Here is a 12,105-nt window from a genome sequence, read left to right on the forward strand (position 1 = left end):
AGGGAAAAAAAACCAGATGAGTGATCAGAAAGGTGGAAGGACGGGTTGTAAGTGATGTTCGTAGTACCAATTGCCTGAAGAAGGTCAGTGGAAGAAAAATCCCTAATCGCAGTGCCCTTCAATTGAGGATCAAACCCTTGTCCTTCTTCTTCCTCTTTCATCACTTCTTGACTCTCAAGATTCTGAACTTCATTCAGATTACAACGCTGCAAGCAATGATCAGTCATGTGGTCCTTCTCATTCAAAAACCCAATTCAATCACACCCATCAAATTCCACTCAACTTTTTCCAACCACATTCTAATCGAGCAGCTCAGTTCAACTTCATTATAACTTCTTACATAAAAAATAACCAACCTCAAAATAAAATAAACATTTACGTCCAAATGCGAAAAACAGAAGACCATATCGACAATTTTACCATATCATAGATACAAATGTATCAGAGCGAAAAAGGACTCAGCTCGAAAGGTGTTTATGCCGAACCCATTTCGAACTGTATAGATCCCACTAGTAGCACCAAATCGATTCACAACTGCTTCAAGGTAGAAATCCTCTACAACCACATTATCAATTCCATCATGACGACTATACGAATTATATTTCAACACCATAATACATATTTCCAATTCTTGCACCAAGTGCTTCACATCTAAATTGCAAAGACAAAATTAATAGGAAATACCAATTTTGTTGTATGAACTTTTGTTATTAGAGGATCTCGGTGGATTTGAACCACCATCATTTTTGGATATCTCCAAACTGCTCTGCCCTTTGAGCTAAAGATCCACTATCGTCGATTTGGATGTTTGCTCAACAAATTATTTAAAAAACAATGTATCCTAACTTAACTCATCAAAAATCACTTGCAGACATTTTATCGAATACCATATGAAACAAGTTTGAAAGCTTGAACTCAGAAATCAGAACTTGCCGATAAGATGAATGAGTTTTGAAGTGAAAATTGGAAATATAATTGATAAATTTTGAAATCGTAATAAAAAACAAAATGAAACCCCATCACAAATTTAGAACTAATCAAGCTAAAAACGAGAAATTCTTACCAGATAAATTAAGAATCAAGTACGAAGTGAGCGTGATGATTTTGGAGAGAGGAATAGGAGAGAGAATTGCGAAAGAGCGAGTCAGAGAAAACCCAAACCCTTCGTAAGATTATATTTCAAAATTCCGGTATTTAGATGTGGGCACTTGATTTTTTTGTGATCCAACGATGGAAATTTGGCTGTTAGATGGATGTTAGAGATTTTGGCTGTAAACCTAGCCAGCTCGTATAATATATATATATATCATGGTTTTCATACCATGGTTTATACCATGCCCACAACTTTATCCAGAAGACGAACTAGAACCTAATGTTTTATGGATATATATGTCCAACAAATCATGAAGATCACCTCCACAAAATTTTAGCTCATTTGATGGTGTTTAACAACGTCAAAAGATGATTGCAAAATCGAAGAATCTGGGTCGTTACAAAAAAATTCAAAGTTGGCAATATTTTTTAACTAGGTTATAAAGGTTTCCAAATGAGCCGAATTTTGGTGGAGTAGCTATCCATAGTTAGTAGATCACATCCACAAAATATTGGCTCTTAACTCATCTTGTAAAGGGGCGTGATAAACAATGGTATAAAAAACCATGGTAAACGATCCCTTCCCTATATATACGGACTATATATTATGATATACTAGTATGGTGCATGTGCTACGTGGATAACACACACCTAATTCATTAAAAAATAAATTAAGTCACACTCATGGACCCATTCTTCACTCACTAAACAACAAAATAAATTTTTTTGTAGTTACCATTATGTCTCAACTACCTCCAAAATACTTCAATTGTTTTTTCATAGCAAATATTGAAATTTCAAAATAGAAGCAAGGGGAAAAACCGTCCAAAAAAAAGTGACCAAGAGCCACACATTTTTAATTAATATTCACTATTGTAGGACTGTAGCTCAGCCCAGGATTTTTTAAGATAGTAGAGATATGGTACAAACCATGCTATGAAAACCATAGTATATTGATCCCTCCCATGTGTATATATATTCTATAATATTGTACCACTCTAACTAGTTAGTGTTAGAATATGTCATTATTAAAAGATGTCCAATATGGAAAGTCTCATGTTTCTATAAGTGTGAATATTCATATCTAGTAGTTTCTATTATCATGTTTTAGTTTTAGTATAAGTATTTAACTCTGGGTAGAGAACAATATCTCAAATACAAGAACTTTCTAACCCTAATAAATCTCTAGTCTTCTTTGTTCTTCCTTTTGGTTTCTCTAATATATCAAAATCACAACTCTCCTAGCATAACCACTAACATAGAATTCAACATGGTATCGGAGCGAGGTTCAGTGGTATGCTAAGAGAGGGATCCCTCACCAAGAAAAAAAATCAAGTTTATTTTTGTTTTTCAGTATAGTATTCAAGTCAAGTTTCAAGAAGAAGAAAGATTTCTCACAAGAAGAAGTTTTTATATCTCAATTCAAGTTTCAATCTTTCTCTAGAAGGATTTACTGTTCACCAGCACTATTCACCAACACTGTTCACGGTACTGTTCATCGACATGTTTAAGTAATCTAAGTTCCAAAATCTCTCATCTCATTATTCTCTATGGTTCGAAGTAAGTTTTCAAGATTCCGCTGGTGTTTAAAGTTTGTTTGAATAAAACTAGGAGAGAGATCCGAAGTTTCTCAGTATTGGTTTCTTAGTATTGTTTCGCTTCCGCAGTCTCCTTCTTCCAGAATCTCTCTGTCTTAGTATTGTAAGAGGGGCACAACCTCTCTGTATCTCCTAGTCTTTGAAGTTAGTATTGGATGAGACGCGCACGCGCGAAATCTAAAAGCCTTCTGCTACGTGCCCATGTCGTGAAAAAAAGAAGTAAGTTTTCTATGTACTGATTCATTTTTCCAGTGAAGAGGGCACGCACGCGCTCAAGTATAGCCAGGCCCAAAGGGTGCACGCGCCCATGCTGTGAAAGGAAGGAAAAAAAAAAACTTTTCGAAAAACAACAAGATCGAGGGCGCCAAGGCAAAGGCGTTTGGCCAAGCCAAGGCCAAAGCCCACACATCAGTTTTTGAGATTTTTGAAGTATCAAGCCCTTGGAAGGTAGTTTGCACTCTCATCCAGGATTGGAGGGGTAGTATTGTTTGTGTTATGGATGTTTGGGTTTCTAGCTTCTGCACAGTTGGTATTGATGCTATCTTCTGTCTCAGTTTCTAGAACATGATCAAGTTGTTTGTTTGAAGTATTATAGGGGCACATGACCTCTATCTCACGAGGAATTATTCTTTCCATCTTCCACTGTTCCAGAAGTTCGCAGTCATAAAAAGGCGCGACCCACCCTCCACCCTCTATAATGAGTATTATTTGATGCATGTTCTATTATTTTTTTTTTTGTGTGTATTAGAGTATGAAGTATTGTTTTTTGAAGTGGGCATTGGTTGGTTGTATAAGTTAGTATTTGGTTTTCTCTGTTTCAAGTTCAAGTCGGAATAGACACGTCTTTGTATGTTCCTACTCAGCCTTATATATTCTAACTTGAGAGGGGGAATAGGGAGATATGAAGATATGGAGACGTATGAGAAAGATTACTCATGTCTCCATATTCCGGCATGCCTTGACAAACTCTTCATGACAAGGCATATCCACTATCCAGTCTTCAGTATTCAGGTAGCAGTCAAGCCTAAACTGCAGTCTTCAGTATTCAGGTAGCAGTCAAGCTTAAACTGCTAGTATGTTTCAGGTACCAGTCATGCCTAAACTGCAAGTATGTTTCAGGTAGTAGTCAAGCCTCAACTGCAAGCAAGTATGTTTCAGGTAGCAGTCAAGCCTAAACTACACTCTTAAGTATTGGTGTAGCGATCCAAGCCTAAAGCGCAAATATGTTTGTGTAGCGATCATGCCTAAACTGCAAGTATGTTTGGATAGCGATCAAGCTAAAGCAGACTTATCAGATTCGTAGCGATCAAGTTATAAGCGCACCCGGTATTCAAGATTCGAGAGTACCAATAATAGTATTTTTTTAACATTAATAGTGATATTGATATTAGCAGCCAAGAAGTGCACATAAAGTCAGTGTTATTGTTTTCAATTTATATTATGACAGCCATAACAGTGAATGGAGTTAGTAGTAGCCAAACAGCGCGCCACTAAATCGGTGTTATGATTTCATTTTGTGACTGTGGTACACCTTCAATATTTAGGTTAGGTCATTGCCTACACCGACAGTTTCACCTCCAGAATGTCTCAATAGTTGTTCGAGTTCTTCAACTAAAGACAGTTCTATATGAAAGGGGGAGCAATATTCTTATCTTTTGTTTTTTGTAATCCAAGCTGTAATTTGCATAGTTTGCATAATTACAGCTTGAGGGGGAGTGTTAGAATATGTCCAATATGGAAAGTCCCATGTTTCTATAAGTGTGGACATCCATATCTAGTAGTTTATATTATCATGTTTTAGTTTTAGTATAAGTATGTAATTCTGAGTAGAGAACAATATCTCAAATACAAGAACTCTCTAACCCTAATCAATCTCTAGTCTTCTCTGTTCTTCTTTGTGGTTTCTCTAATATATCAATGTCACAACTCTCCTAGCATAACCACTAACATAGAATTCAACAGTTACTAACTACGTACCTTTTAGTTTCAGAAAACCATCCCATCCCATCCCATCCAGTAGTCTCCAGTACACAAGTAGAGTAACGAACCAATGGATAATGAAAAGGGACACTCAAGAACAAAATCTTAAACGTATCAATTTGATTTTATTCCACTAAATTGTTATTACGTACATTATAAAGAGGCAAAGTTGGCCTAGGATTGCATCCACAGATGAACAGTACAGTGTCTGGGGAACAAACTTTTGATGCATGGATCTGACAATACTATGGAATACTCCCATATAACGGAATCTTCATACTTAAGCACAATTCCTCATTAAATTCTGTTTTACTCGTTAAAGTAGGATCCAATGAAAACTAGAGAAAGAGAGAGACAATGTTGAGGGCGGGATCCTACTGCTTTTACCATCGTTTACAAGGGAAGTTGCTTTTCCTGATTTTCAAATGTTAAGTTTAAGGAATACGTTTTCCTTTTTTATGTTCTTGTGGTTCATTGTCTTCATTAATATTCTCTCAGTTTCCCTTTTTTTTTTAATGGAAACCTAATTCAATGTAGCAATTACAACCGTAGTTGTATTTTGGACTGCAAGTCTCGTTTGGACATGAAATTAAATAATTGAGACTGCTAAGTGCTAACCATCCTTATTCAATTAATTTAAAGAACCTTAGGAAACAAATTACGTTGATTTTCCCCATTTGAACTAGGTGTACTATTTAGGACTTTTAGTTGAGTCAATCGATGGAATTTGAGCGAGTCCGTCTTCAAGTCTTTGAATACTAGTCAGAGAGCGTAACAATGAGCGTATGAGGAGTTTAAAGCGTCATAGAGGAAGAGAATGTAACAGAATTTTCTTCAACAGTATAACTGAAACATAGCAATGTACAGGACTAGGCACTATTTAGAGATTAAATGTTTTTTGTTCTGTACCTCTTTAAAAAGCAAAAGTTGTTTACCTTGCTTGGTGGTTTTAAAAGAAAATCCAAAGCAGATTCTTAATCATTGTAGGAACTATTGTTTTGTTAAATGATGGGGAACATTTCTTAAATATTGAGACTAGAGACAAAGTTCAACACCTCTCGTTTTTGTACGCACATCCACAGATCCACTGATCCCCCTCTGTTTCCCCCTTTGGAGTTCTATTTAACCCACTGGTCAGAAATGAATACGGAGCACGTGCATGTGCATGAGCGCATTAAAGAGCTGTATGAAGCCTTAATGAAACGTAATCAATCCAAGGTGATAGAGCTATACGAATCGGATATCAACGTGGATGGCAGAGTGATGAAACTTTACCATTTAGAAGCCCAGTACCCTGGAGAGTACCCCCTGACAACATTTCACGATACAGTCCTCCACATTGCAACGTATTCGGGACAGAATGAGTTGGTCAAAAAATTACTAGAGGTGATCATTGACAGCAATAATACTGAAATACTCAAAAAAGTGAATGATCTTGGTGACACCATTCTCCATGAGGCTGCCACTAATGACAAGATTGATTGGAAGACTATAGATTTGATGTTGAACCACAACCACCAGAAAGATTTGTTGACAGTGCGCAACAATAACGGCGAATCACCTCTCTTTCGGGCAGTCCACTTTGGAAACGAGAAAACATATGAACATCTTGCTAGTCTGGTTTCTAATCTGCCTGATCCTGGGGGCCATGGGAGAAGGAAAGATGGGAAAAACTTACTTCACATTGCCATACTTACTGAATCTTTTGGTGTGTAATACACTAACTTATCTTTAGATAGTTGATGTAAATGAGATGTCTGCTACATAGCTTATGTGAATTCATAGGACATTAGAGTTGAAACTGAAATAAATAACGGCTCTTTTACAATAGTTGGGGCAGTCTTTCGATTATTACATTTTTTTGCTATCGAAACGTAAAGCTTTAGCGAGGATAAAATGTAAAGCTTCAGTGATGACATTGATCTAGAGTAACATTGATACTTGTTGATTGTTTATATTATCCAGGTTTGATTTTCTTTATAGTTTTAAGGTATAAAATGTGCCATTTTTGTCATGAAAATTGATCAATCCTGCTTATTACAGACCTGGCGTTGGAGATAGCCAAGAAGTACGAGGATTTACGTGATGGACACGATCAAGATGGTATGACAGGGCTACATCTTCTTTCAAGCATGCCATCAGCTTTCAAGAGTGGGTGCAAGCATGGATTGCTGAGGAGATTCGTCTACTTTTGTAACATTTTCTTTCTCACTGATTTATCTTTTGAATAATATATATATATATATATATATATATATATATATATATATATATATATATATTATTTGTTGCTCCAATGAAAATGGAATTTGTATTAGCACAATATTTGGAATTAGATGAAGTGCTGATGATAATGAGTTCTTAGCTTGGTTAACACCTGACTCGTGGATAAAAGATTCCCAAAAACATTGCCTATGAATCCTATGATGGCTAACAGTTCAAGCGAGCACTGCACCCATGACCTTCCTGGTTAATATGAGGATTAGTTGTGCATTAATGAAATAGTGATGACAGTAAATTAGAAAAAAAATTAGAGGGGATAAGTATCAGCACAAAATGCAAACTTCGCATCCTTAATAATCTTTAGTATGCACAAACATTAAGATCTTTATCTAATGCAGCATTGCAAATTTTGAATTTGATGACAATAGCTGTTTGTAACATATATGTTCAGGTGTTCCTGACGGTCATAGTGATTCGTCCAACAATGCACAGGCCCCAGGTGTTCCTGACGGTCATAGTGATTCGTCCAATAATGCACAGGCTCCATTGAAGTGCATTCCTAGCAAACTCTTCGAAATAATCAATTTAGGTATTAAAAAAACTCTTTGTATGTCCAAGATTTTTACATATTTCTGGCTTCATTTGATATTTTTACAACATTCACTCTTAACTTCTGATTAATGTTTCAGGTCCTCGAAAGATCAATCAACTACTTTGGAATCGACTTTTCAAAGGTTCTCTTTCGTTCTCCTCCTCTGATATTAACATTTGTTCTAACTTTTTTTCTTGTTATTGCCCAACCTATAAGGAGACACCACAGTTGTCTGTGCATCAAGATGCACAAATTGGGCTGTCTATGTTGGGGAAAACGATACCAATCGATCCCACTAAAATAACTTGCAATTAGATAGACTACTACTCCAGAGAAAAATATGAAGGTTCACTACAACCAACAACAAACCCAACCTTCCAAGCAATCAACAACTATCACAAACAAATAATACTAATGCAAAGAAAGTAAAACATACCACAACACAAGATATAATGTGGTTCGGCCAATGATCTCTACTTCTACAAGAGTTAATATTTTTATAAGTGTGGGAAGAAAGATTACAATCACTCCTCTCAAGTCTTTCAACCTTACCACATCACTCCTATTTCCTTACAAGTTTTTCTCTCTTTGCAAGAGTTTTCTCTCAATTTTGATTTTATTCAAGACTTATGTTATTCAAAACCTAATTTTGGTTTTATAGTATTTTGAAATTTCAGAATATTTCGACAAAAACGGATCTTGGTCAGTTCAACTAGGACGTCCACACTTCTTAAAGTTGGTCAGACTAGACCGACTTCGAAACAGTATCGATGTAGGAACTTTAGAAGTGAGATGGTTCTGACGGGCTATCCATAAGACAGGACCAAGCCGACCATACTTCACAATGCCATCCACTCTCCCAATACAACTTAGTTTCTTGTTTTGCCAATCTTCCTCATGTGAGGGATAACACCCAACAGTCCACTAGATAAGTGCTTTTGTTTTTGGTAAAGTGAGACGTCCTAGTTTTGGTCTGACGAACAAAGAAGCATTAAAAGCGGAAAAAATGGTTAAACAAGTTGGTCGATCATTATCCTCTAGTACATCTCATGCAGGGCCGGCTCAACCCCATAGCAAAATATGCATCTGCTTAGGGCCCCGCAGCCTAAGGGGCCCCAATATAATTCAGCCTGCCCATTGCTTGTCAGTACACCACTGTTTTTCAGCCCCTTATTTTAATGGTTAGATAACGTTTTTACATTGGAAAGTAGAAAATTACATTAGTTCTAAATGGACCCTATGTTTCCCACGCCCTTCTCCAACAAAAAAGAACCATCGCGTCTTTTGGCATTCAAATTTTGCTTAGAGCCCCCAATTGTCTTGAGCCGCCCCTGATCTCATGGGGAATTAATTATTAATTCAAACCAAGAAAGTTCAGGACTCGAGTTCTACCGGCACCAACTTCAGTTGTTCTGTTATTTTTACTGACTCTTTCTATGATTATGCGTTGTCTCCTTTTTAGGCTTCATTTTGTGATTAACACTTTCATTAAGACCAATATACAAGCTCTCAGTCTCCCTTTTTTTGCTGGAAGTACAAGCTCTCAGTCTCTGTCGTACATAATTGGATGTATGATGTATATAGATCGCTTTATCCTTATATATCGATCTAACAACCCTTTCTTGAAAATGTGGATAGCATGGCCAGTGATGGAGGAACTGTGGAACGAAAAGAGAAGGCATGAATCAGCTCTTAAACTTGTCAAATACCTGATAAAACATGATTACTCGTGGCAGGAAAGTGACCCTGGTGGTGACCCTGGAATAAGTGTTGTCGCGCCGTCCGAACATTCAACCAAGCAGGGACAAGATTTCAAGGGGCCTAGTAGTTTTTTTTTTATGCAAAAAATTTTCTGTGACCATTCTATTCAGGATCCTGTCGATACATCTACTAAGGCTAACCCAAATTTACAGAACCTCACTAGTACCACTGACCTCGAATCATATTCAAAACAAATGCAGCACAATCAAAACCGACGTCCAACAGAAACTCCATTACTATTTGCAACAGCCCACGGTATCATAGAAATCGTTAATGGGATATTAGATGAGTTTCCTCAGGCAATTGAACATGTTAGTCACACTGGACAAAATATATTACATGTTGCTGTAAAGTATCGTCAAAATGGGATAGTTGATGTTGTTAAGAATAAGAATATAGCACTGACAAGGTTGGCAAGGAGGATAGACAGAATTGGTAACACGGTACTGCACCAGGTTGGAATCATGGGTACCTACCATGGGGCAATGCCAGGCCCTGCACTCCAACTGCAAGAGGAGTTGCTCTGGTATAAGGTACGTACACAACATCCGTATATCCACCAACACTGACATTTATTCACCGACTTCTCACTTTACAAATTTATAGGAACTTCCTATGGTTCGCAAAATGAATATCTTTGAATACAGGTATGGTAGATAAACATAGTTTCTTAATTCATTCATGTACTTTATTTGCAGCGCATAAAGGATCTTGTACCATCACATTTCCAGATGCATGTCAATCACAAAAGCCAAAATGCTCGCGATTTCTTCAATAATAACCATAATAACCTCCTAGAGCAAGCCCAAGATTGGTTAAAGAGAACATCCGAATCATGTTCTGTGGTTGCTGTTCTAATTGCCACTGTAGCATTTGCCGCAGCTTACACTGTACCGGGTGGAAATGAAGATAGTGGACTACCCGCCCTCATAAACGAGACTTTCTTCTTAGTATTCACTGTGATGGATGTAATATCCCTCGCCAGTGCCCTCACATCAGTTGTTATGTTCCTCTCAATCCTCACATCTCCGTTCCGATTTCAAGATTTCAAACGCTCTCTCCCTAGGAAGTTAACTTTGGGTTTCACGTTCCTTTTTGTGTCTGTTGCTACGACGATGTTGGCATTTGCTGCTACGATCATTCTCACTATTAGAACTAACAGAAGGACGTCGAAAATCCTTATCTATACCGTTGCTTTTCTCCCTGTCAGCATTTTTGCCCTCTTGCAGTTTCCTCTTTACCTGGCACTAACTAACACAGCTCGGTATTCTCTTGAAATTGTCAAGAAGACTCTTCCATCTAGTAAGTGTTGTCGTCCTCCATGTCTCAATCAAGCCGACAAGACCCAATGAATCCAGTCGGGTTGGGATGGGCCGACGAGGCGACTACGATCCCGTCCTATTATAATATATATCCTGACATATATAATGCATTCGAATTGAAGAGCTCAAACCGCTTTTTGATTAATGTTATTGTAGCATATCATCCGTTTCATAGTTTTAATATGTGGAGACAGTTGCAGTACTAAGTTCATATAGAACTGTATCTGTTATGTTTTACTAAATTTGTGGTTAGAATTGACTTAATAAGATTTGAACCAACCAAATCCATATATAGTCTAAAATTATACACCGATCTTCATAAGCAGTTACAATGTTACATTTTACTATACAAAAACAGGTTGGTGCAAACCTCATGGAACACTTGAAAAATGATTGGTCGATACTCAAACGAGTTCATGGACAAAAAACAATTCAAAACACAACGAAGTTCCTTTGGGTCATTGATCCTATTTACAGTAATTACCTCTAACATGGACTCTCTAAAGTCCTCTCTGGGGTCATAAGAGTACTTATCCATTGCTACCATTATGATGCAATTTGTGGTAGTGCTACTACTACCAACTCTTCCCTTCTTTTTTCTCAGCTCATTTCTTGAAAATCTTTCTCTGATCATTTGATCAAGTCTTTCTTGAACCATTGCATGTGCAATGCTAGAAATTGGTGCGAAACGATCTGAACTTGAGCTCTCGATGCTGCTTTCTGAATAAGACACACTAGGCCTTCTACAACTGCAACACAAAGAACTACACCTCTTCAATTGGTTTCTCTGCCCATTCTTCATTTCTTTAGAAGTAGTACTTCTCGTCATTCTTAGAGGGGAATGGAACAGCAATGTATGGAACAGTAATCATATATTTACAATTGTAAAGAGCACGCTGATTAAAGCATTGAAACATGTTTTGTTTGTTTAGTTACTAAAGTAAATTAGTAATCATGATGCTAGAACAATATCTCTTTATAGGATTGTTGGTGGCTGTCACCTTTATCTGAAATAAGGATGCCGCATGCTAGTTGAGTTGATTCGTATATACCTTTTATTGCGGCCTTGAGGGGATCAGGGGATTATCAAGTACGTACCGTTCCGAATTTCCAATGATTACATTTTGAGAAGAAAATAAAAAATGATCGAAAACTTGTGTTCTGAAAACCATTGGAAATCAATTTAGTTCAGATTTTTGGGCACCATAAATCTAATAACAACGAGAACAATACCAATTCCATCATAAACAAATACTGTTCAGTACACTGGTCCACTATATATTGTCTACTTTGTGAGCAACTTGTCACAGATTCAATTATGTTTTCAGACTTCAGAGTGCATAATGAAGAAGGGAACAACGTGGTCCTTCTGGATAGTTTAAAGAGAAAATTGATTATAAGTTAGAAGTCTATATATTGGTGGCTAAATAAAGAAGCATGATATGCAATGTGCTGAGTTTGCATTTACAATGGATGGCTTCTCTTTTAAACTGAGAAAGCCTGTCGGAATGATTCCTTTATATATTCCAACTTGTCC

At 37.0% G+C, this 12,105-nt stretch overlaps 2 protein-coding genes across 2 annotated transcripts; one reads left to right on the forward strand and one right to left on the reverse strand.

Annotated features, from left to right (window-relative positions):
* Nucleotides 1–5,689: 5,689 nt before the first annotated feature.
* Nucleotides 5,690–11,499, forward strand: LOC147505487 (uncharacterized). The gene is made up of 6 exons (XM_086558011.1): nucleotides 5,690–6,378; nucleotides 6,714–6,863; nucleotides 7,345–7,482; nucleotides 7,583–7,627; nucleotides 9,124–9,779; nucleotides 9,945–11,499. The coding sequence occupies exons 1-6, from the start codon at nucleotides 5,811–5,813 to the stop codon at nucleotides 10,596–10,598; spliced, it is 2,211 nt and encodes a 736-aa protein (XP_086414137.1). The 5' UTR covers nucleotides 5,690–5,810; the 3' UTR covers nucleotides 10,599–11,499.
* Nucleotides 10,838–11,397, reverse strand: LOC147505488 (transcription repressor). Its single transcript, XM_086558012.1, has one exon. The coding sequence runs from the start codon at nucleotides 11,395–11,397 to the stop codon at nucleotides 10,903–10,905; it is 495 nt and encodes a 164-aa protein (XP_086414138.1). The 3' UTR covers nucleotides 10,838–10,902.
* Nucleotides 11,500–12,105: the final 606 nt, after the last annotated feature.

The sequence above is a fragment of the Coptis chinensis genome, chromosome 4 (genome assembly GCF_015680905.1).
Source record: "Coptis chinensis isolate HL-2020 chromosome 4, ASM1568090v1, whole genome shotgun sequence".
Lineage (NCBI taxonomy): Eukaryota > Viridiplantae > Streptophyta > Magnoliopsida > Ranunculales > Ranunculaceae > Coptis > Coptis chinensis.